This window comes from Furipterus horrens, unplaced genomic scaffold (assembly GCF_987537825.1).
Source record: "Furipterus horrens unplaced genomic scaffold, mFurHor1.1.pri manual_scaffold_3, whole genome shotgun sequence".
In the NCBI taxonomy this organism is placed as follows: domain Eukaryota; kingdom Metazoa; phylum Chordata; class Mammalia; order Chiroptera; family Furipteridae; genus Furipterus; species Furipterus horrens.
In genome coordinates, this window is record NW_028327173.1 from 171718084 (window position 1) to 171745198 (window position 27115).

A 27115-nucleotide genomic window follows, 5' to 3' on the forward strand; every position below is an offset into this window, starting at 1 on the left:
CCTCCACCCAGGGACACCTCTCGCTCCAGTTGTCCCTCTCCTTAGTCCATGCCCATTGGTTGTGCATATAGTTCTTCTCAACAGCTTCCTATCTACTCCACTCCCTCCTATGCTTCTTAATTCCTGTACCATCTCCCTCCCTTTTCCCCCTTCTTCCTCCCCCCAAACCTTCCCCATACCTATAATTCTTTTCCCACTCTCGTTGCCTACTTAGTTTGCCTTTGTTTCAATTCCCTAGCTTCCGTTGTTGGTTGTTGTGATAGTTTTCATTTTAATGTTCATAGTTTTGATCCTCTTTCTCCTAAACAAGTCCCTTTAACATTTCATATAACAGTGGTTTGGATCTGATGAACTCCTTCAGATTTACTTTGTCCTGGAAGCACTTTCTCTGCCCTTCTATTCTGAATGACAGCTTTGCTGAATAGAGTAGTCGTGGTTGCAGATTTTTGCTTTTCATTCCTTTGAATATTTCTTGCCAGTCCCTTCTTGCCTGCAGAGTTTTTTTTGAGAAATCAGCTGATAATCTTATTGGGACCCCTTTGTATGTAATTCTCTTCTTGTCTCTTGCTGCTTTTAAGATTCTCTCTTTATCCTTAATTTTTGACATTTTGATTATAATGTGTCTTGATGTGGTTCTCCCTGGGTCTAGTTTTTTTGGAACTCTGTGCTTCCTGGACCTGTAAATCTATTTTCTTCCCCAAGTTAGGGAAATTCTGCTTCATTATTTTTTCAGATAATTTTTCAATTTCTAGTTCTTCTTCTTCACCTTCTGGCAACTCTGATTTGCATGTTGGCCTGCTTATAGCTGTCCCATAGGTTTCTGAGCCTCTCCTCATTTTCCTCACTCTTGTTTCCTCTTTCTGCACTGGTTGACGGTTTGTTCCTTCCCTATGTCCCAATTTGTTGATTTGGTCCCTGGTTTTCTTTCCCTCACCACTAATTTCATATGTTTTTTCATTCATTTCAGCAGGACCAGCCTTCATTCCTTCCCTATCTGCTGTTAAACAATCTGTAAGCATTTGTATAACCAAAGCTCTGATCTGTGCCTCAGAAAGATTTCCTATCTGCTGATCCATTAGATCAGATATTTGCTATCTGGTCAGCTGAGTGACTGGGATCTCTATCATGATCTGTGCCATCCTAACAGTTTTGTGTTTACCTTTGCTTCCTGGGCAGGGCTGTCACACTTCCTACACTATAGAGGGCAGAGCCCCATGCACTCGTCACCACCCTGCGACCCTTCTCGCCATACTGGTATTTTGTGTGGGGGCGAGGGTCCAAGAGGGATTCCTGCCATTCACTCTCCACTAAGACCGGGAGCCTCCTCCTCTGTCCCCACAGTCTGAGTCAATGGGGATCTGCCCTCCCCGGGATTGGAATTGCGAGCTGATGGCTCTGGTCTGCAGCCAAGGGTGCTCCCCAGGTGCTTCTTGCCTCCCCTTAAATACGGGTGTCTGTGCTTACCGATGTTCCACCGCTGTTGCCGCAGCTGCCACCACCAGCACAGCTTGACCTCTCTGCCCCGGCTTCGCCCCTCCTACCCATCCAGACGAGCACCACTTGTTTATAACTTCATACGTTGAACTTCCATGTAGCTTTATTTTCTGGAACTTCTGGTTATTTCTGGTTTTGTGGTAGTTGTATTCCTTCTTAGTTGTGGAGAGAGACACAGTGTGTCAGTCTAGGCCTCCATCTTGGCTGGAGAACTATACTTTTTAAATAAATTTCCAAATGATTGATTTACCTATTGAACTCTCTCCCCACAAAACCCCTGGAAAGCATTGTGTTTAGATGCTATATACTCGTACATTCTGCTATGGAACCGAAATAATGTCCCCTGGTGCTCTGGGGTGTGAAGATGACACTGAGGTCAGCCAGATATTGCCACCATTATGAGACAAAGCACTTCTCTACTTATAAAAATGGCTTTCTACTTTTTACACAAAATATAAACTACTTTACCTTATTTCTATATTATACACAAATACATATTTTTTTTAAGATTGGCTGCTATCTAAAGCTATGACAGTTAAAAATTTACACACAAAACATCTGAATCAGTTTTTATGAAACTAAAAATTATGTTGACAACACCAAGGCTCATTAAAATATTTTTAATATTAATATACTTTCTTCTCAGAAATACACAAAACTTTTAAATATATTGGCATTACACAACAAAACCCTATTGACATAAATACAAAATGTTTTATGAATAGAATAACCCACACATTCAAAACACACAGTAATTTTTTTACTTGTATTTTTGGAAGGTATAGCATAGACCCACATGGAATGAGGGTTGCTTGAATTAGGACAGTTATTTTTCTAATTTCAGTCTTTCACAGCTTAGTGCATATGTAATCTTACTGTTCATGAAATAGAGAATTGTAATATTTTCCATTTCTTAATAGTCCTATAATGCAACAGAAAAATATCCAATGTGTCTCATTTCTTGGAGGAATCAGTTGTTACGAAGAAGCATTAGGGCCTGTTTCTTCTGTGAATGGTTTCTGAATGCTTTAAATACGCTCATTCCGAGTTTGAATAATTGCCTAGTCTGTTTACTTGGGATGCGCTACTTCTTGAACATGAGTGGATGATGTGTAGCCTTTCAAATTAATGGATGAGGTAGTTCAATCAATGTAATCACAAACACTTGAAGTGAAAAGGAAAAAATAGAAAGCTTTTTCTATCAGCCAAAATGCACATACCTATAATTCATCCATCACACATCTTTGGAGTGATAAAAGAAAAGAAAAAAACGAAAGAGAATATGATTATTCCTGAGACAGTATATATGAGGGAATGGATGAAAAAATCTCACCTAAGTGGTAGTTCTGTAATAAAAGTTCTCCCAATCAGTAGGCTGCCTTATTTTCATTTATATTTCTATTTTCCAGCTTTCTGAATTGCAAGAATCATTTCAACAGACACCACACACATATATACAGCATATAATATACAGTATGGCACGGCCAACAATTTAAAATACTCATCAAGCACACATGAATGTAAGGCACTTTTGCGGTTTACAAAAGTGAATGCCTCAGAGTTAGGTATTTTCCAAAAATGAAGAAATATGCTCATAAAAGTTTATGAGATCCCTAGAAAATCAAGTCAGCATGAATCATTAGTGATCTTGGCTAACATTTGAGAACCTTGGTGTAACTGAAGAGCAGAGATATAAGAGGTAAATAATTTTTTAAATTACAGAGTTCTGTGTATCAGTGCCAGGATTCTAAAACTGTTCTCGTAAAAACCTATCAGTTATATGTTCTTTTAGTTGCTCAACCACGTAAAATTGACAGGTTGGCAACAACCACTCATGGTGTACTGCTGTTTTCTTTAGGTGATGACACCACACCAAGTCAGTTATAAAGAGAATGGGAATACAAAAGGCTTTGAGTTTCTCTGCAAATATTACAGCTCAATGAAGTCTTACTCAAACTAATATTTAAAAAATGTGAAAATTCATGTATTTTCAAAATCAATAATTCCCAAATACAAATTGTTGCTCTAAATGTGGGCTTTTATAAGGCTTCAAAATTAAAAGATCTGCAACCTACGATATATTTTCTTGTCTACAAGAAAAAATGTTTAGCTATTATAAAGCCAAAAAGTTAAGAGAATAGGCAATTTTTTATGCCATCATCCCTGGTGAGGGCAGATCATTAGCAAAGACAGGGATTAAGGACAGATACAATTGTATCTTCTCTCTTTATTCACAAAGTAAAAGAGCATGGATTTTAACAAATTATTTCTATGTTATTTAAGCTTAACAATTCAATGGTTATCAAGTGAGATATCTAAAAAATGTTTTCAAAACATTTTTCTTAAATTAAAGAATGCAATTAGTACATTCTTGTGGATGTCACTGAATGTAGAAATTAAAATGCATAGCCAGCTCTTTCATTATTTACAATTTAAATCTTTGTTGCACTTCATCTGCAATCATTCCAGAAATTGCAAGGGAAGAAGTAGCAGCAGGGGAAGGTGCATTTCTCACATGAAGAATGCGATTTCCAATAACCCCAACTCCTCCATCAAATACAAAATCTTCTACCAGATTTCCATGATGATCCAGAGCTTGGGCTCTTACTCCAGATGGACCTCTGCAAAACCAAGAGTTGAGTCAACTGACTAGAAGAAATAGGACACTTTACAAGTCAGTGGTCTCAAAGCATTCTTAAAGCAATGAGGTTGTTAGATTTCTGACTGCACAATAATGTGGAAACCAAATAGGTTTGTCAGTTATAACCTGTAAAACTTATATGCTCAGCCTAGAGCATAATGCCTGCCACATAACAGTGCCAATAAATGCTTATCAAATGAATATACAAATGGGTAAGTTACTTATAAATATCTTTTCTTTCCAAAAGTGGCAGATATATCCATATTTAGTTAGAATAAATATATTTGTATTTAGATTTATAAAATGAATTTATTATAAAATCAATCAACAGAAATGATAAGACTCTTCTGATTAACACAAAGCAATAAAATGCATGTCAGCTGCATTCCTATATCCACTACAGAATTCTATTTTTGTGTTTTGCTTTGATTGCACACTACTAAAATTTATGAAGAAAAACATTTGTAAATGGCAGCAAGTTCTTGTTTTGTAGTTTTAATCTTTAACAGTTTAGCCTTCAATATCAGGATAACTAATTAATTAAACAGATGGCAGAATAAAGACAAAAATGAATTAACTTGAAAGTATGTTAATATAGTAAGAGCCTTTACTGCTAAAATTCTGTTTTGTAACACGTGAGTTTGCAAATTAGATTTTTTTGTTTTTAAAATAGTTTAAAACTTTACAGATGAAATTTAAATAAAATATTTTTGGAATCCAAAAGCACCTTCATTGAATCTGCTCAAGAAAACGCAGTTTGAAAACAGCTGCCTTATACACACCACCAAGACTCAAGAAATTAGGCAACAACATTAAACATTTTTATTGATTCTGGGCCAATGCAGATAAGTACTTGAGGAAGCTATTGTATAAAGAACAATATAGGAGCACTGCTCTCTAAGACCTCAGCGTGGCTGAGCAGAAATAATAATAATAATAGCTATAACTTACCAAGTGCTTATTCTCTGTTAGGAATTCTCTCATTTAATCCTTACAACAACTCTAACAGGCTGACACAGTTTATATTTAATAGTGACGAAACACAGAGTGATTAAGGAACTTGTCTGAAGTTTGTTTGTAGAGCAGCAAATAAAGATTACAACAAGGATGAAAGGTAGGTAATCTGCCCTACAGAAGCCTGCAGGGAATCTGGACAAGAGATTTTTGAGCTGTAAGGATTTCCAAGTAAGAATCAGATACGACACTTACAATAAAACACAGAATGGGACCGAAGCTGAAATTCTTTGGCTAAGGATACATATCAGTGTATCAGCCATTTTGTACATTCTGTATTTGTAGCTTATCTCAACTCATCAAAGCAGCATATCTCCCCTCTTTTCTTGGACAATGAAAGTATCTCTAAAGTCACTGTCCCTTTTCTTTTATCTGAGAGAAGGCCAACATGTAAGGGATACACAGTGGCATGACCAGCCACTGATGCTGAGTGTTGAAAGTAAAACTTTTCTTTATATGAGGTTTCATAAGTACATTCCTCTTATTCCTTCTCAACAAATAGAAGTTAATAGTCATTAACTACAGTTATAAAAGTATCTATGTTTTAATTTTGCTTACCAATGCCAATTATGTTCTCAATGTCCCCTATGTTCCTGCCCAAGTGTTCAAGACCTATAATCCAAACTGTAAAAAACTATACAATACTGGACTTCCGGTCAAGATGGAAGTGTAGGTAGTCGCGCTTCACCTCCTTGCACAACCATAAGAACAATCACAAAATGACAGCAAACTCACAACTATCAACAACAGAATCTAAAAAATAAAAACAAAATCCAACTAAGCAAACCAGAATAGGAACAGAATCATAGGTATGGGGATCATTTGGAGGGTTATCAGCTGGGAGAGGGAAGAGGGAGAAATGGGGAAAAGGTGCAGGGATTAAGAAGCATAATCAGTTGGTAAAAAATAGACAAGGGGAAGTTTAGAATAGTATAGGAAAGGGTGAAGCCAAAGAACTTATATGCACGACCCATGGACATGAACTAAGGGGGGTGGGATTGTTGGAGGGAAGGGGGGTACTGGGCAGAGGGGAGCAAAGAAAAAATTGGGACTACTGTAACAACATAATCAATAAAATATACTTTAAAAAAAAGAAAAGAAGGATCACAACTTACCTCAAAACCCAAAACACCCAGAACTGCCAGAAAATTGAACTGTATGGAAGTCTGACAACTAAGGATTTAAAGAATTCATATTCACCCTGATGGGAAGGAGGGGTGGAGACAGGGAGCCGGGACAGAGAGGATACACTGTGGCAGTGGGGAGGCTGAGGAGGTGGCAGCGGCAGATCGGGTGGTCCCACATTCACATGTGGTAGATCCAACGATCCCAGCTCCAGGCCAGACCACACAGCCCAGGGTTCCAGCATCAGGAAAATAAACCCTCATAACTTCTGGCTGTAAAAACAAGTTGGGGTCGGGGCAGCAGAAGAAACTGCCAGTCTCCAGAGAAGTCCGTTTTAAGGGCCTGCACAGTCCTGGAATGTACACAAACCCATCCACTCTGGGAACCACCACCAGGGCAACAGCTAGAGGGATGCCAGTCACATATGGGAAGTGAGTGAAGTGACTGGAAATGGGATGAATGCTGAGTAAGCCTCTAGCAGCCAGGCAGCGGCACTGTCCCCTCTATGACCTCTCCCTCACATACAGAGCCACAAAGTGGTGAAGTGGGTTGCACCGCCCTGGTGAATACCTAAGGCTCCGTCCCACACAATTTACAGGTGCCCTAAGACAAGAAGTCAAAGCAGCTCTACCTCACACACAGAAACAAACACAGGAAGGCTGCCAAATTGAGGAGACAAAGAAATATGGCCCAAATGAAAGATGAGAACAAAACCCCACAAGAAGAACTGAATGAAATGGACAGCATCAGCACCAATTTCTTTTTAGTATTTCGGTTTTCAATTTCCCCTTTGTTTTTGCTCCTGGGATGCCCCTTACTTTCTTGCATGCACAGCTATATGTATTTCAAAGGATTTTTATTATATCTTCTCCAGATTCTCAAATATTTTGTAGTGTGAGGGTTACCAAATTCCCTACATTAATGGTTCTAATCAATGTAAGATTTTGCCCCATAGAGGACATTTGGCAATGTCTGCATTTCTGGTTGTCACAACTAGGGGAATACTGCTGGTATCTAATTAGCAGAGGTCAGGGATGCTACTGAACATCCTAGAGTGAATTAGACATTCTCCCATAACAAAGAATTATTTGGCCCAAAATGTCAATAGTGCCAAGACTGACAAACTCTGATCTAACTCACCTTTATTGTAGGAATATTTGGCTTTCACCTTTGCATTTCAAAATGACACAGTACAGTCTTTAGCTATCACTCATGATGAAAACATCGTGCCTAAAAATTTACTCTAGAATTCCCCAAAAAAGGAATTTTTCAAAGTGAAGAGTGGAAAGAAAAGGAGATCTTGGCATATATGTCTTCATTTTTTACATCCTTACAATGCTTACAGATACAAACTGCTGTTAGATTACTATACAAAATTAATCACAGAACAAATTAAAGGATTTTAGAGCTAAAATTAAGAACCTTAAAGATCAAAATTTAACAATGAGAAGTTTGTATATCTAATGAATATATTTGACAGATTATAATTTTACTGCCCAAGATGTTCTAGCTAGGCCAAGAGAAGTCAAGCTGGAAGCCCATTGGTGGTTACTAAAATTTAAGAACATCATCCTGAGCTAAGTTTTCCACTAAAAGTGCTGCTTCAGTTCTCTTTTACTATCTAGAACTGCTTAATATGCTTCTGCCTCAATACTAATGATAGAGCATTAATGGTTTTACTACAGTGGGTTTCAAGAGAAGCAAGATTGGGCTTCAAAATGTGGGAAAGTCTATTGATCTTTTAGTTATTATTATTTAATATTTCAGGCATATGACAAGGTACACAGAATAATATAATGAACACCTATTTTCTTACCAAACAGCTTAAGAAATAAAGCATTATAGATATGATAATAGACCTATGTAAAAAATCTCTGAACCTTATTCCCTTTTCTCCCCAGAGGTAACCACTCTCCTGAATTAGGTGTTTATCACTATATCTGTTTTCATTTTCACATTACATGTGAGATCCATAAATAATATATGGTATTGTGAAACTTATATAAATGGTATCAAATATATCTTCTACAACTTCCTTTTTGTTACTGATAATTTCCCCCATTTACTAGCTACATGAATGGAATAAAAGGGAAGGAGTAAATAGAATTGCTAAATGTGTTCAGTTTCTCTATCTTCAAAGAGAAACTCATCTGTGACTGGGTGGAATTTTCCCCCAAATGCACCTGCCTACAGTGCTGTGTACCCTTCTCTACTACATGCTAATGAAACTGGTAACTGAAATTGACACCCTTACATGCAGAGCAAAGGAGTGTTCACCAAAACCTACAAGCCCCAGTCCAGTTCTACCATATGAAAACGACCAGTCTAAAGTTTTCCTCAGGTTTCTACAAAAGGGTGGTAAGTGAATATGAGTAGTGAATTCACTGCAACTGTTTATACACAGATTTTGCTATCCCCACCTATTATATTTTCCAAGGAATATTAATAGCAGTAACCGACACCAGATTTAACCAGCCTATTTTCAGATATAAAACATAACAGGTCTGCTAAAGCAGACCACTGAAAACATAAAAGCCTTTATTTATAGGTGAATGAAAGAAAATAAAGCCTAGATATTTTTATCACTTCCATTTCAGAAGGTAAGTAGAGGGGTGAGGGAGATAAGAGTAAAAACATTAGCTGGGTTTTAATAGTCCTTCAAAGGATTCAAAGAGGCTGGTCTGAGAATGATATATTAGAGTCAAATTTAGACCAGGACGCTCCCCTAAGGGAGACAGCTGACATGATTATTGCTCTCTTCCCAGACACCGAGTCAAGCTGCTGACATTCTACACTAGGCAAGTTCAGCAGCTGTTACTGAGGTGACAGACACTTAGGTCTCTAGGGATTCATAGGATGTATTCATGGACGAAGAGTACCTCAAAGTACATTCCTAATTAGGCCTAACGAATGGCTTATTCAGGGAAAAAGGTGAATACCCTAAAAATATCACCAAAGAGAAAAGGAAGTAGGCTTGGGTAGTATTTAGAACTAAATTGTTCTACAGATCAAGTCCAGAAAGCTTTTTATCTTTAAGAAAAAAGATTTTTTTTTTTTAAGAAATGTTTTTAAGTAATCCTTCCTTTGCCAACTCAGATTGATGGTTACAACACTACTTCCCACTTCTGTCCTGCAAGGAGAGGCCCTGAGTGGAGTATGACCCCAAAAAGAAAAAAAGCAGTACAGAAGAAGCAAGGTAAGATGTCAAGAATAGAGAAGTGTGTTTCTAAAAGGTTTTAAGAATCAAAGAAAATAGAATGTTTTAATGTGTTTATTATCTAATTAGTTAATATGGTGATCACTGATCTTATACACAGAATTAAAGTCAAAAGGCTTTGAAATCACAAGAGGCAGAGGCCAGGGAGATTTTAAATTTCAGACAAGACATTTTTATTATGAGTGACAGCTAGACACAAAGGCAAAGGTGGCAATTCAGCTGCAATGGAGATTTCCATTTAATGCTCTAAGGTTGTAGGGGACCGTTCTGTGTGGTTTCGAGAATTGTAGCCCAGAAGCCGAGAACCAGGCTCCTACTGGGGGCCTCATCAGACTGAACTGGAACACCGGGAAGGCAGAGGCAGACAGGATCAAAGGCCACTCAGAAGGTTCCCGTAGGAATTGGATTTAAAGAATGCATATTATGCTTTAGAGCTTGCTCTGCTTTCCTTATCTCTTAGTTAACTATAAACAGTGTGTAGCTAAAAATGTACGAAGCCTTGCACATGATGTCAGCATGGCATCAAGATGTTTAGCAGACCCTGACACAGACTGGTCACTGTGTTCTTTACATTAGTATCTGTAATCAGTAACTGTCAACTGTAACCCAAGCACCTGAAACCTTACTGATGATTCATAAGTCTTGACCTTGTATCTCCCGAATCCCCTCCTCAATAAAAGGGACCAGGAGAAAGCATTCAGTGCTCTTCTCCACTAGAGAGATCTGCCACCTCTCCTCCCTCCAGACAAAATACAGTGTCCTGGATAAATTTGTTCTCTCATCCATTATCCTGAAACCTCTGCGGGACAGGGAGTTTTCAACCCAGCTGGGGCATTGGAGGCGGACAGCCTTACAAGGTAGTCTAGGTAATTATAAATGGTAGACGCAGTTCAAGCGCTAAGACACGATGCTGCAATACCTAACTCATACACTGCAAAAGGAACTCAACAACCTGTTGGAAAAGACACACACAAAGAGTCAGTGACACACTGACTAAAGAGTGCCTATGAATCACCAAGTCAGATCCACCTCCCACGTTCATTTAAGTCATGATTGTATTTACAATCTTTATGGCTTTTCCTTACCTAAGTATATCATTGATAGTAATTTCAGGGATAAACTTTTGAAGGTGTTTCACTGTTGCACTGAGAAAACAGGCTTTATACATTTCATTGACTCCATAGGAGAAATTCTGGAACACCAGTTTATTCAAGCCACTGAAAGCAAAGAAAATTATATCTTTATGTTAGAGAAAGGAATTCTTTCTTACTATTAAACACCTTTACAAACAGATCTGGGTGGGGGCACCACAGAAATTTAGGCAAATACAGAAAAACCACATATTAAAAAAATCAACTTTGGCCAATGTAAGAAGGAAACTTCACCAAAGGGGTATCTTCCAAAGTCCAAAGGTAAACACCTTTCAAACTCAAATTACCAGGGAATGCTTGTTTCAAACTAGAATTCTACAAAGCCTGCCAACAAAACGGCTTTCTCATACAAATGTTACATGTTTTCAAAACACCCCTAAAAAGCATTAGCAGATCTTTAAATCAGGACATTAAAGAAGTGAGATAGTTATTTATCCTACTATTGTTCTTTTTTAAATCAGCCAGAGGTAAGATACTTCAGTAGTGATTCTTAAGTGAGACTCTGTGGAGTCTATATACATATGTATTTTTAAAAGCACACATGCTTGAAAATCCCACCCTAAACCTTCTGTTTCAGAATCTGTAGAAGGTGAAACTCTAGTATAGCTTAAAATTTTTTCTAGTAATTTCGATGTGAAACCCTCCGGAAAGCAACGCTGCTACAAGGACCAAAACAAAATACCCAAAAAAACGTCCTTGAGTTCTAACAATAGCAAAGGATCTGCATCCCAGGTCAACCCACTGTTAAGTTTTCTACAAAAGGAAACAACTTTGGTCATCAGCAATTTCTCCAGTGTTTTTCAAAATGATGGTAGTGACCAGCTTGAAATGACTTTATCAAAGTAAGCCATCTACTAATTTTGAGACAAGCTTTTTTTTTCAAACACAATTAGAAGGTTAGCAAAACAATGTTTGGATTGTCAGATACATGACTGGTCTTGTTCTTTGTAACCAAGACTTCACCCTGGATCATCAGAATTTTTTTGAAGTAGTTAAAACATTATGCTTATTCCACAAAGATCTTAATTTGGATTAATTTAAAAGATCAATATATCAATATATTAGACACAAATGTGAGGATTTACTCAATAAGCAGAATATTAAGAAAGACAAAATTTCCCACGTTAAAAATATAAACACACCTGACTGGTATGCCTTAGTAGGTTGGACACTGTTCCTGCAAACCAGAGGGTTGCAGGTTTGATTCCCAGTGTGGTGTGGGCACATGACTGGATTGTGGGCCAGGTCCCCGGATGGGGGTGTGTGAGAGGCAACTGATCAATGTTCTCAATGTTTCTCTCCTTCTCTTTCTCCCTCCCTTCCCATCTCTCTAAAAATAAATAAATATCATCTTTAAAAAATATATAAACACATGAAATAACTTTTTAAGTAAATAAAGTTACCTCTTGGTAATTATATCCATAATATCTCTGGCACTGAAGTCAAAGGGTTTGTAGCCCTCTCGTTTAAAAGCAAGAACTGCATTAGGCCCTAGCCAAATACTGCCATCCATCCTTGGCGTGAAGTGAACTCCTAGGAAAGGAAACCGGCTATCCGGGACCTACAGATTTAACACAGCAAAGAACTGTTAGCCTCATTTTATACTGCATTTATTATGCATGCAAATGTTCAACTGGTAATATAAATCATTTTCTTCACATGCATTATATGTGTATTATTTTGATCTGTAATGAGACATACCTCTCCACTTAACATGCTTCTGCCTAGAAATGCCACATAGGAAACACTGACGCTATTAGCACTAATACACACTCCCATCTATTCTTTCTGGGTAAAGAAAAAAAAACTGTCCTACTTCAGGTTATTCCCCGCCCTGCCCTCCCACCCTGCCCCCAACTAGGGATGTATGTGGCTGGCAAGTAAAATCAGAGCTGCCAGAAAAACACACATTCGTAGCACAGGTTTCTGTAAAGTTGGAATATATTGGGTTGGAGCACATGAAATGGATGTTTTGGAAAGGTCAAGAACATTTAGTAGATGAATATTGGTAATTTCATCTGGTTTAACCTAGTAGTTCCATACAGAATAAATTCTTCATTTAAAGGGCTCTGTTTTCTATATCATGAAACCACAGGGTGGCCACAACCCCTTTCTGCACTTGTAGTGAACTGAGAAAGAGGGTTGAATATCTGGGCATGTAAAAAGGGAAAGTTCTCTTATGAGTGCTCCTTCTACCAGACAGGTGGAAGAATCATGTTCTTTCTTGATAGCCCTTCCCATGGTGCACTCATGCTTTCTAAAGACATGTACTTGTGGGCTATTAGGTATAACCTAATAACTATGATATCAGAATAAAGATTTAGAAATTTAATCGTAAGAGAAAGAGGTGCAATGCTTGCACAAAAAGCCCTTCAAAATATCTCTCCCTTCTGGCACAGATAAAATTTTTTGTTTCATTCCTTTTCTGCCCATAGTCATCTTGAGAAGGATTAGAAAGCAAAAGCATCATACGTACCGGATAAATATTTCCTTTCACAAGATAGCATTTTTCTGGCTTCAAAAGCAGGTAATCTCCCCGGAATGGTACAATTTGAGGATCGGGATTGCAGCCACTCAACTCGGAAATACGGTCCGAATAAAGTCCTGCACATGTCACAACATACTGACACTGAACTTCCCCTCCCTAGAGCAAAAGAAATGAACAGTGATTTATAAGAAGCAGATTGCAGAAGAACAGGTCAAGGGCAGAAAAACAGATGTAGAAGAGACAATAAGAATACAGAAAGGGACTTATTCTTTTTATTCCTTATAAAGGAGGAAATTAAATACAAGTATCAGCAAAATAAATTCTTCAGCATTTAGGTGGTGGCTAGAAACTTAGGGTAGTAGCACACAAGATGATGTCACCTTCAATTTCATACTTTAAATTAGGGATTCAGTGAGGATACCTAAAAACACACACAACACACAAACATACACACACTTATTTCACTAAGATGATGGAACTTAACTATTTTTTGCATGAAAACACAAACTTCATTTAATATTTTTATATTTTATTGATTTTTAGAGAGAAAAAGGGGAGGGGGGGAGAGAGACATACATCGATTTGTTGTTCCACTGATTTATACATTCATTGGTTGCTTCCTGTATGTGCCCTGAATGGAGATGGAACCCACAACCCTAGTGTATCAAGATAATGCTCTAAGCAACTGAGCAACCTGGCCAGGGCAGAAGCAAACTTCATTTAGATGGCCCCCACCAATTTGGCCTCCTCTGTATTTCAGACAGTTTCTCCTGTCTTATCTATGAGTAATTATTCTTTTACTCTCCGGTTGCTTTGCTACAAGTGTAACCCACCACCAACCAATTTCTCCTTCCTGATCAATGTCTACTTTGCAAACTGAGGCTACTTTCAATCCACATTTCCCAAGAACACCACTACAGTCAAAGTTTCCCTTAACAACTAGGAGACTGCTAATCTTAGGCTGCTGTATTTCCCATAAATTTTATTCTGTGATTATCATCTACATATTTTTAGATTAACCCTGCTAGGATTAGCCAATTTACCACCCTATTTCCTAAATAAATTCACTTAACCCCAATTCACCACCATACTCCAATTCCCATCTCTTTACTTCTTACACAGGAAACAACTAGCATCTCCTTGCTCCAGGTAATTTCTTGTTCTTAAATTTTCTCCCCAGATGATCTGTTTCTAAAAGCCTCAGAGTTCTCACTTGTCTCAATATTCTCTTTCTTTTCAGCTCTTGGTGATTCAGCTGTATTCTATCTCTGTATGTACCCTCTTTTTGTCTAGATACAAAGGTAAAGCCTCTTTTCAAGAGTTCAAGTCACAGTTCTGAAGAAAATCAGATGAAACTTCTTTGCAGTGAGTTCAAATTAGCTAGACTAAACCATAAGAGTTTTAGACTCTTGAAGTCAAAGGGCTATGTCAACAACAAAAGGCATGACTTCTTTTAAATTGGTTAATATCTTTCCTGTTCATCTAGAGTTATGTACCAGAAGTACAAGAAATATTAACATTTTATGTGATATAAATCTACTAGTTCTTACTTGAAGTCTCAGCAATTCTTTTATTCTTAGCACATAAAATGTAGATAAGCCATATGATAAATGAGAAGAGAATTTTCAGAATGGTGCTAGCATGCTGATAAACCAAAAGTTCTCTTTAAAACACTCAAGGAACAGTTCCAAAGGATGAAATGATTGAAAATTGTCACATGTCTCTGAAATCATCTTATGCTATATATGAAACAACAAAAATTAAATTCAGTAACACATTAATTTCACATCCAAAATAAAAATTTAGGTAAACACTAAATGGTACATATTCTAAAATACATTTCTTTAAAAATATTAAACTATGCACCTCTATTACTATTTCGAATGAAACAGATCTTTCTCCTACATGCAATCTATACATTTTAGTTTCCAAATCCTCTTCCCTGAAGTTTATTTTTAAAATTCCTTTTCTTTTAACCTCATGAAAGCAGAGATGTTCCACTTGATAAGTTGACTCACATTTTAAAATTATCATTTAATTATACTTAAAGGAAAATGCCAAAATAAAAGGCAACAATGATAAGAACTGTGGGTGAAACATGTATCCACCAGTATCTCACAGACCCCTGAACACCTTCCATCATATGATGCCATACTCTCGTGAAAATATCCCTTAGATGAGAGAAGGTGCAGAAACAGACTTTTAATCTTTCTTTGAATGGATACCCTGGTTGCTCTGCCAGCAGACCTGATGGTAATCAAAGTGTCTGTCGCAGACCATGATGTTTTATGGAGACTTTGGTAGCCCCCTCTAGGTGAGATCAGAACACAGAACTTCAGAATTTTGGAGGAAAGTTATACCATCCTCTGCAGATAACTATCCTCCTTTTGAGAAAGTGTTTCTGGCTTTGACTCAACACTTGACCACAGGCCACCAAGATACCATGTGAACTACCCATTATTAAGAGGGTATTGTCTGACTCACCAAGCCACAAAACTGGGTGTGTACAGCAGCACTCTGTTATCAAGAGGAAGAAGAATAGACAAGATCAGGGTTGTATAGGTCCTGCAGGCACCAATAAGTTGCAGAGGCAAGTGGCTCAAATTCCCACCACCCATACTCCTACTAAACTACTTCTTCCCTCTCAACTCGCCCCTGTGGCCTCATGGGAAGTTCTCTATAATCAGTTGGCTGAGCAAGAAAAAATAGAGGCCTGACTTACAAATGGTTCTGCACAACACTCTGGCACCGCTTGAAAGTAAACAGTGGCAGCACCAGAGTCCTCTTGGGAGTGGCCCTGAAGGACTGTGGTGAAGGAAAAGGCTACCAGCAGGCAGAACTTTGAACACTATACTGGGTGTTTATCTCACCTACAAAGTGAGATGGCTAGAAGTATGGCTCCACAGTTTCATGTGCAATGACTAATGGTTTGGCTGGATGGTCGGGAAAAGGAGCGCTGGAGAAGAGGTGTGTGAATGGACCTCTCTAAAAAGGCTCAAAGGATGAAGATATTTAAATTCTATATGAATGCTCACAGAAGAGTAACTGGGGCAGAAGATGACTTTAATAATCAATACACAAGATGACCTGCTCTGTGAACACTGGCCTCTTTCTCCAGCCATCCCTGTCCATGCCCAATGGCTTCACAAATGAAACGGTTATGGCAGCAAGGTTGGAGGTGACGTGTGGGCTCAGCAAGATGGACTGACTTAGTAAGGCTGATGTACAGAGCCACTGCTGCATGCTCCCTCTCCCAACAGCATAGGTCAACAGAAACACTGATATGATCCCCGGACCACTCAATTTTTAAAAAGGCAGAGGGTGGTGGCAGCTGGTGTGGCTCAGTTGGTTGGAGCATCACCCCATAAACCTAAAAGTTGTGGGTTCGATTCCCAGTCAGGGCACATACCTGGGTTGTGGGTTCAATTCCTGGTCAGGGAGTGGGTGAGAGACAACTAATCAATGCTTTTCTCTCACATCAATATCTCTCTCCCTCTCTTTCTCCCTCCCTTCCCCTCTCTTTAAAATAAATAAGCATGTCCTTGGGTGAGGGTATAAAAGGGGGGATGAGCAGCACTTAGTCCTCACTGGAATAGACACTTGCTCTGTATATAGATTTGTCTTCCCTGTCCACAATGCTTCTCCGGAAACCAACATCTGTGAACTTACAGGATGCCTTATTCAACATTATGGTATTTTACCCAGAAGCATTACTTCTGATCAGAGCTTATTTTACAGTAAGTGAAGTATAACAATAGGCTCATGCTTGTGGAATTCACTGATTTTTATCATTTCCCCCATCATCCTGAAGCTGCTGGGTGACAAAGTGGAATGGACTTTTGAAAATTCAATAACAGTACTAGCTGCCTGGCAACACTTTGCAGGGCTGGAGCACTGTCTTCCAGGATGTCCTATATACTCTAAATCAGTAACTAAAATATGGTGTTTTTCTCCCACTGCCAAGATTCACAGCTTTGGAAATCAAGAGGTAGAAATGGAATGAGCTCCTTACAATAGTCCACTAGTTTCTTCTCCTAATCCAAATTTCTGCTTGCTAGCCCCACAACTTTGGGCTCTAAAGGTTTAGAAGACTTAGTTCCCAAGGGAGAAATGCTTCCATTAGAGAATAAGCAAGTGTTCCATTATGCTAGATGTTGATACTGTCGCACATAGCCGCTTTGGGTTCCTCATGCCAGTGAGTCAACAGGCAGAGAAGATTACTGTACTGAATGGGGGAATTGATCCTGACTGGCAAGGAGAAATTGAGTTGCTGCCACACAGAGAGCTTGGGGATGATAAAGAGTATGTCTGGAATACAGGCCTCCTGGGCTATCTCTTAGTATCCCCATGTATTGTTATAAAAGTTAATGAAAACCACCACAACACAAAACATGCAGGGCTGCTAATGGCAGAGACACTTTAGGAATAAAAGTTTGAGTTACTGCATCAAATTAGGAACCCTGACCAGCTGAGATGCTTGCCAAGGGCCAAGGGACTACAGAATGGATAGCAGAAGAAGGAAATTATAAATATCAGCTATGATCACATAATTGGTGACATAAATGAGAAATGTAGTAGTTATTTCTTCCTTTCTGTGAAATATATTTGTCTATAATTACATAATTCTTTCTTTATCCTCATTGTTATAAAATTAATTGTGTCCTCTCTCCCACAAAAAATTCATATGTTGAAGCCTTAACTCCCAATGTGACTATATTTAGAGACAGAGCCTTTAGGGAGGTAATTAAGGTTAAATGATGTCACAAGAGTGAAGCCCTAATCTGAGAGGACTGGTGTTCTTACAAGAGAAAGAGACACCAAAAATTGCCATGCTCACATTTTCACATTCCCTTCCTCTGCTCTTCTGTCTCCCACCCTCCTTCTCTCCCTCCCTCTCTCCCACTCCACATGAGCACATACAGAGAGGAGACCATATGAGGACACAGTGAGAAGACAGAAATCAACCCTACTGGCACCCTGATCTTAAACTTCTAGCCTCCGGAACTGTGACGAAATAAATTTCTGTTGTTTAAGTCTATGGTATCCTGTTATGGTAGTAAGCATGTCTTCGGCTGTATGAAAGATAGCTGAACCTTGTAGGCAGAAGCACAATTTTATTACTGTTTTTATTTGGAAATGAAATGTGGTCGTAAGGGGTATGAATGGATGCTAGGGAGAAAAGGGATGGATTGTGAGGGTTTATACTGTGTCAATTTAGGTAAACTGGGTACTATATTTGACACAATCCCCTTCCCTGTATGGTTCCAACTGAAAGTTGACCAAAACAGGAGTTGCATATGATCTAGCAGGCAGAAGTAAAGCAGCAGCCACTATTCTTTGAAGGTCATTCTAGCCCAAGGTGGTGACCAACACCCACTGCCAAGTGAATTATAGCTCCATATCAAGCTCTGCTTCCCACATGCTGATCCTACTAACCAACCATGGCCCTAGCTTACTACTTGGGTGTGAACACAGAGGCAAGAGCTCCCTCAGATCTCCTCCTGAGCTTCTCATTTGCAGTTCTACTTCAACAACTGGATACACTTGGCTTCTCAGACTGGTTCAATATACCTCTACCATCTGTCCTTTTGAATCTTTGCTTCCCCAGATCCTTTCTCGATTACATAAGGCCTAATTCCTATAAATCCTACTACATTTAGTAATGGCCCTGCTTTTCTGACTGAATTTTGCTCATTCAGTGAACACACAGCAAATAACAATACTTTTGTGCCATTTGACAGTTCTTATTTTAGATTATGTGGAGATGAAGGAACGCGGTCCATCTCCCCCTGAACAACTTGTGCCCCCTGCCCAAGTTTTCTCATTAGTAGAGAGTTAATAAGGTAGATAACTTTACAACAGACAAACTGCATTCAGTGACATAAAATACAGCACTGTGGTTAATTCAACTTTTTAAGAAAGGAGAAGGGATGAAAGTAAATAAAATAGGTGGAAGTGGTTTTGCTTAAGAATCTTTACCTTTGTATTCCTTATAACAATTGGATATTTCATCTCTGAAAAAAAAGAAATTAGTGAAAGATTTATTTTTAGTAAAAGAAGGCCTACAGTATTTGAAATACATTAGTAACAAATTTAAATGAGCTTCTTCTGTCACAATCATGGTTATTTCCCACATTTCATCCTGAAGCTTTCACCAAATAACAAGAATAAACCAGTTCATATTTGACAATATGTAAAACTCTAGCATTTTAGAAAATTATTTCATATTAACTCATTTAATCTATACTTATGAAGCTTTCCTGAATTCAGTTCCAACAAAGGCAGTCCCAGCTTTTCTCTCAACTACAAACCTAGAAACCATGCCATAAAATGGATCATCATAAATCAGTATCTATTTTCCCACAGGATTAATGCTAACACTTGTTGTCCAAATGTTGGTTACTGAATCTCTGTAGAGTCTCGGTTGTGAAGAGAAGCAAGAGTTATCACAACACAAAAATCTCCAAAAATAAACTATCTATAAAATTAGTTTACAATCAGATACAAGGGATCTCAAAGTCTTATAAAGCATATGTCCAACAGGAAAAGAATTCAGTTTACTTGCAGCATAAATAAATTTGATTGATTTGACCTACCTATAACAATCTTATTTAACTATTTTACTCATCACCTTAGAATTTAGTAGGACACTGGGAAAATGACTCAGATGCCCAAAATCTCCTAAAGAAAACTGTGAAGGAAGAATAAACACAGAACTACTTTTTTCCTCATTCAAATGTCCCAAAAGCAAATTCAAAATTTACAAGTGGATTCATTTAGATTTTTTAAAGAATTTCCCGAAAAAGGGTAGTTCAGAATGGCTAAGTCATGCCCTATCCCCAGACAGTCTGATTCAGAAAGACTGGGTGATGCTAAAGTCTGCATTTTTAACAAACATCCCCAAGGGATTCTGACTCTAACCTACAGAATAAAGAAATGTTTGGGGGCTAATTTTATATAAACAGCCTTGGCAGCTCAGGTTTCAGCACGAGTCAGAAGTGTCTGATCAGTGTCCAGTTCCATCAACACGAGACTCACTGGAAGTCCCAGTTTGTCCATGTCCAAGCTTACCCTCTGCACCTGCCCCCAGCTCCACACCCTTCTCCAGCCCAGCTCCTGGTGGACCTCCAACAGAACTATCCCAGCCAAAAACAGTCCCAAATTTGTTTAGAAGTCAATACAAGTCTATTCAGAAGAAAAGACAAGGATAGCTTACCATCTTCACTTCTTAAAGGACTTTCTCTAGCCATTTCAATATCTTTTACTTCAAAATTGGTCAAGACAGAGCCACCTGCTTCTTGGAAATCCTGGGCAAATGACAAAGCCACCTGACGATAGTCCACAATGCCGGTATATGGGCAATCAATAGCCATTAGACCCTGGGACAAGATTATGAAAAAGTCAAGACAATACAATTAAAATCATTTAGGACAGTTTGTTCAATAAATTTTATTTTGCACTGAAATATTTTACTGTTTATTTTGACAGGTAACACATATTATCCATTCTTGGCAAAAAAAAAAAAAAAAAAATCTGATAGTTTTAAAGAAAAATAAAATAAAAGCTTGCCCTGCCTGGTGTGGCTCAGTTGGTTGGGCATCATTCTGCAACGCTAAGTGTTGCTGGTTCAATTCCCAGTCAGGGCACATGCCTGGGTTGTGGTTTTGGTCCCTGGTCGAGGCGCATGTGAGAGGTAACTGATTGATGTTTCTCTCTCACATTGATGTTTCTCTCCCTCTCTTTCTCCTCCCTTCCCCCCTCTCTAAAAATAAATAAAATCTTTTTAAAAAACAAAAAAATAAAAGCTTGCTCCATCAGTACCTAAATTTGAATTTGAGTGTGTGTGTGTGTGTGTGTGTAATATGTCTAGCATATATAAGAAATAATACTAGCTAAATAAGAAAGTCTCTATAATCAGGTAATAACTGTCCTTAAAGGAGTTCATTTTGCCAGGCTCTTCCAGTTGCTACACCAGTTTTTCAGTTTTATTCATCCCTCATCCTATCTGATTCTGATTCATATCTGATTCTGAGTTGAATTCTGTATCACCAAACAACTATGTTTTAAATAAACTCCACTGAGATTTTCCCAGTAGTGGATCATATGTCATACACACTCAGTGAGAACTCAGAATCATTCATATGTTTGCAGAGCACTGATTGGATTTGCTGCAGACTCTATTTTCAAGACTGCAAATATTGAATGGAGATTGCATGTGGTTAATTCAAACTTCCTCTTCAGGTAATATGGGAAATTAACAGCCTGGGTTTTATTGTTGTTTGTTTGCCAAGTTATGTTGAAACTATATACGAATGATCTATAAGCATACTTACTTAATTTTTTGGAATAAATGTATCCTTTTCTAATTCTGAAGAAAAGAATAAGAAAAGAATTTCAGAAACTAAATACTGACTATACTTGTGGAATCCTTAGTAATAGTGCCATTTTTCCTTGCCTTATTATGTATATGAGTATACTAGTTTTCCCAAAAAACCTCCTCTAAGAGGGTTGCCTGGTTCCCAGAATAAATAAAGCCCAGAAGCTGAATGAGAATGGTAAATGCTGCCATCTTCTTGTTTGGCCAGCACAGCACTGTCATTGTTGTGGTTTTAAAATAATATTTGATAATATTACTTTAAATATTGTATTCTTGTATTCAGTGCCCCACCCCTATCCCAATACATTTATTCTTTCGAAGTGTTTGACTTTGCCACCCACTCCTGATCAATGTTGCCCCATGGCCAGATCACATTAAGGGTAAAGGCTCACAGAGCACCCAATAGAGTCTTCTCACAAACTGAAAGCAACATTTGAAAAACTTAACTGTTTTCCTGACAGTTTGCTCCCAGAATAAGAGAGCATTTGTCCAAGTTCAGGAAATCACTCCTTTAGTTTTGATATAGTAAATACACATAAGATTTTATATTAGCCCTTATATGTCCTGACAATTCCTAAATTCACAGGTCCGTAGCTATAATTCAGTTTCAATCTATAAATAGTACTTTGTGTACAATAACCTTGGAATCTAAATTAGGATAATACCAATAGCTTAGTAACAAAAACTTCCTTACCTAGCATAAAACTATGCAACAAGTATAACAAACGGATAAAAATGTACTGTAAAAGTGCTCCATATCAATAGTTTTGGAATCCCCATAGCGTCCTTATTCATTTTATTTTCCTACTACCCAACACAATGCCTGACACACAGAAGGCACGCAAACATTTATTGAATAAATGAATTTTTGAGGGCTGGCTGTCTTTAAACACATTAGCTGCCCCCTCTAGACCATCCCTAAAAGGTCTCCCTTCTTTTCTTTCCCTTTGACTGTCTTCATGAGATGCTGATGGGCCCACCTATACATGTACGTTGGGGGAAGTGGAACGAATCACTGCTGCGAAGCAATCCAATGCCCTGGCCTGGATGGGGCTGGTGGGCAGGCCAGCTGGTGAGTCAGGAGCTGGGCATGCACTGTCTAGGTTTAGCAGGCCAGAGCTTGAAATCTGAGGTCACAGAAAGTCAGATGGTTAGAAGAGAACCAGGGAAGCAGGCCAGTGAACACCAAGAATTAGAAGTCAGTCAGGAGAACAGAGGCACAGATGAACGTGTGGTTAACCAATTAAAGAAACGGCAGACAGACCAGCACAGCTAAAATCAAAACATGCAGTCAGGATTTGCCCAGGAAGAGAGCTGTCAAGAGTCATTCTCCAAAGTCAAAGTTCACAGAGGCAGTTTAAAAATTTCCAAGAAGCTCCCCCAGGAGTACTTAATCTTCTACTTAAAGGAATCTGGTCCAAGAAGCCCTTTGGAGCTGCACTAACACACTTTTTTTTTCTGGAGGTCCTGCAAGAAATAGAAGTACCCCTGTACTATACAAATTTTGTTCACCATTCCTGGTAATAGTGGTGAGGTTGACAGAGAAAGAGGCATTTACTCAAGACACCTTTATAAAATAACCAGACTATATTTTCTACTATATATTGTCATCCTAAATAGGCATTGATCATTACAATGTGGCATTATATAAGGTATATCACTTCTGCAGAGGCCTCAGAGAAGAGCAGGATACACCTCTTTTATGAGTTACATTTCAGTAATTATTCATCTTTCTAGTTCGGGGTTCACCTCTGAAAAAGCTTTCCTAAACTCTCAGACTTACCTAAAAGCTTCTAATAAGCATTGCCTGGCAATCAGACTCTCTAACACAGGTACCTGGAGTCCCGCTATTGCATATTGTCAATAATAGGGTGTGGGAAAAGGAACAGGAGATATAGCCACTCACTGGAACAGCCAGTGGAACTGGGGGTTGGACTGACAGCTTCTGAAAGGCTATCAAAGAAAGTTGATATTATTATTATTATTCACATCTCTTTCATGAATATTAAGGATAACATGTTTTATGCAAGATACTCTACAGCCCACTCTTCACAGTCATGCCGGTCTTATCTTCCTGAAATACAGACTGAATATTGTAGCCACTCTCCTCAAAAATTTTCAGGGGCTCCTGTGCCTACTGGATAAACTCTGAAGCTATTAGAATGAATATCAGACCCTTTATGTGAGCCCAATCCTGCCTCATTTTTTATATTTCCTATATACCCTGTGATCCGATCCAACTGTACTGCACCACTCACTGCTTTCCAAACATGTCATATGGTCTCAGACCTCCTCTTGCCTTTGCTTATGTTCTTCAGACCTGGTGTTTTCTCACAGGTGTGAGTGAAAAAGGGGGTTCTATGGAAAGTAACCTCACAGGGTGATCTAATCATAGACCCTAACAGGGCAGGTCGTGGTGGGCAGTCATGCACCAGGCATGTAACTTCTTTAGTAAAAGGTTTATCTTTGCCTTAAACAAGCCCTGTCCATTGTTTCTGTGCATTTAGGTTAACACACCAAAGAAATAAGTTGTAACCACACTCAGAAGAACACATAATTTTACTACCTATCCTGTAATCCAGTCCCTGCCTTGCTTTCTCCCATCTTCATGTCATCTTTCTTACGTTTCCTCCTTAATTTCAAATGCATAAAATAAGCTGCAAAACTGTTATTCTCCAGTGCATTTGAAATCTTGCTCCCTGACATTTGTCGTCAGTTTGGCTCAAATAAACTTATAAAAATTCTCTACAGGTTTGAACATTTCTTATAATGACTTAGGGACTAAGAAGCAATCAGGGATCCAGAATCTGTGGCGATGCCCTCTGATGTCTTTCAACACATTGCTTTTGTGACAGGATTATCTGTTTCTATGCAATCCCCGCCACCTATAAATTCACTCCCAGCGTCCATGTTACAAGACTGAGCCCTAAATGAATATGTCCCTGTGAGCATGTGTGTAGAGTTAGTGAATCACTTACCCTACAATATGGCTCCTTCTTTTTTATATCCTCCTGCTGGATCAGCTTCAGCCCCTGGACACCATTCTGCAGGCCTCTTTCGTATAGGGTTTTAAGTCTGGGAATTTCTTCTTGTTCAACAGCTACTATAAGCTTCAAAAAATGATAATATAGATAGAGTTAAACATACCATCAGCTATAAAAGATAAAGTGACTAGGAAATCATCAATTATTACATGACTTAAATTGGGTTGATTTTTTAATTGTTTTTTTCTTCATGTATCTACTTCAACCTTCCTTCATGACTTCATTTTCCTCCTACACTAAAAAAAGTTCTCTTAAGAAAACTGCATTAAAACAAATTTTCCTCAGAGTTGAAATGTAGCCTCAATTTCCACTTCTGCTATCAGTTCCAACATGCATCTTGGCCATAGGCAACTCTGATCACCATCACTCCCTCAGTCCCAGAGAGGAGAGAAGAACCAATTGCTTAATCTTTACATTAAAAAAACAAAAACAAAAGACCACACAGCAATAACAAAACAGAATGGCCTTCTTATATCTATAAAAGAATGTAAAATACCAATACATCAGAAAAACATCTGGTATTCAGTATAACTGGGTATCATTAACAGAAAACTACCCGTTTTATTTCCTGGAATTGTATGTAGATCAAGAAGCAAAGTTAAAGAACTATGTACAACATTTAAGTGAAACCTTAGCTTTGATTAATGCCCTTAGCTGTATTAGAGACCTCCCTCAGAGGTTTGCTACAGTCCTTTGAACATGGAGATAAGGTGCTATTCAAGACCTGAAAGACAGAATCCCTAGAAAGCCAACTAGAAGAAAAGTGGACTGGAACCTTTGTGGAACAAACTTTCATTTCTTATCTCATAGGCATTTGTACTCTGCTGGAAAGATAATTAAATTGGGGACCTATGGTAACTATAAAGGACAGAGAAATGTTTTCTTTAAAAAACACTAATGTAGCCCCAGCTGGAAAATGTGGTTGTTTTAGTTTGTATTTCTTTAATTAAACAAATCTTATTGAAATAAGATGATTAAAAACTAGGGGAATTCAAGAGTTAAAGATTTTAGCTTCAGTCATAACTGATAGGCTTTAGTGATTAATGCATCTGGGAAGATATTACTCCAGGAACTGGAATGCATGGCCTCAGCAATTCAACCTTTGCACCCCAGAGGGTCTGCAAGCACAGAAATGGTATCTGAGCCACTGTGTTCCAGGGAGGGAACGCCCAGTGATACAGAATTGTTGATGAACAGACAAAGACGTACTAGGAAAAATCATAGTAGGACTGCAACTCTTACCCAAATAACCTTTTTTTCCAAACCCCTTAGCAACTCTTTTTTCTTCTTATAAAAAGGTTGCCTTGAAATGAGATGTTAAGATGGTTTTTGAGGGTACATAACACACCATCTTCGCAGAGTGCCGGCATCTGAATAAAGCTCCCATAAAGATTCAATCCTTGTCTCTACTTACTATTTCTTGTAGAGACAGGCAGCACGAATGCCGACTTTTCCAGTTTCAGAATAAAGTACTTTACAAAGTATTTACTAATACATTCTGTCGCAGAAAAAAAAAAAAAGAAGTAAATTTATCAACTTTACTCAAGAATTTTTGTCTACTTATTTCTGGGCAAAGTATCTGTTTGAAGTAGTTTCTTCCTTACTTAACAGCTCCCAGCAAAGGAAGACACAGATGCATATTTACAGTAAATTAGAATTCACAAATCACTATTCCATATCAAGGAGTCAACATAATTCCATGAGATAATACTTTTAATCAAGGTGTAAAGTTTATTTAAATCAACAAATGGTTAACCTTAAAAACAAAAGTGGAATCAAAGGACACTATCAAGAAACTAAAAAGGTAATCCACTGAATGGGGAAAACATTTGCAAATTATATAGCTGATAAGGGTCTAGTATCCAGAATACATAACTCTTACAACTCAACCATAAAACCTGTAAATACAGTTTTATATCTTTTTTCCCTTAACACCATGTCAGGGCCATTTTCCCATATCATTAAAAAAAAAAATCTTTATAGCATCTTTAATGGTGATAATGAACTTTTATTCTTAAAAATCACACAGAAAAGACTTACAAGGGAATATTATGAATAACTGTATGCCAACAAATTAGATAATCTATATGAAATGGACAAATTTATTGGAAGACACAAACTTCTGAAAATGACTCAAAAAGAAAATTTGAATAGACTCATAACATGTAAAGAGATAGTATTAGTAACTTTAAAACTTCCCACAAAGAAAAGATCAGGCCCAGGGACTCTACTCATAAATGTTACCAAATGTTTAAAGAAGAATTAATACCAATTCTTCATAAACTCGTCCAAAAAACAGGAGGGAACACTTCCTAACTAATTCAATGAAGCCAGCATTAGCCAGATACCCGAATCAGACAAAGATTTCAAAGAAAACAAAACTGCAGACCAATATCTTTTATAAATATTGATGTAAAAGTCCTAAGCAAAGTATTAGTAAACTGAATGCAGTAACATATAAAAAGGATTATATATCGCAACCAAGTAAAATTAATTGCAGTAACGCAAGATCAATTTAACAGCCAAAAGTCAATTAATGTAACATAGCCTACTAATAGAATAAA

The 27115-nt window shown here is 38.0% G+C and overlaps 1 protein-coding gene across 1 annotated transcript in view; it reads right to left on the minus strand.

Moving 5' to 3' along the window:
* Positions 1–3864: 3864 nt before the first annotated feature.
* L2HGDH (L-2-hydroxyglutarate dehydrogenase) overlaps positions 3865–27115 on the minus strand; it is a 34322-nt gene continuing 11071 nt past the window's right edge. The window contains exons 4-10 of the mRNA XM_090272046.1: positions 24486–24617; positions 20347–20509; positions 19110–19144; positions 13119–13286; positions 12046–12203; positions 10577–10708; positions 3865–4115 (exon numbers count right to left, since the gene is read on the minus strand). Coding sequence (XP_090128172.1) covers positions 3920–4115; positions 10577–10708; positions 12046–12203; positions 13119–13286; positions 19110–19144; positions 20347–20509; positions 24486–24617 — 984 coding nt within the window. The 3' untranslated portion in view covers positions 3865–3919. The remainder of the gene's footprint in view (positions 4116–10576; positions 10709–12045; positions 12204–13118; positions 13287–19109; positions 19145–20346; positions 20510–24485; positions 24618–27115) is intronic.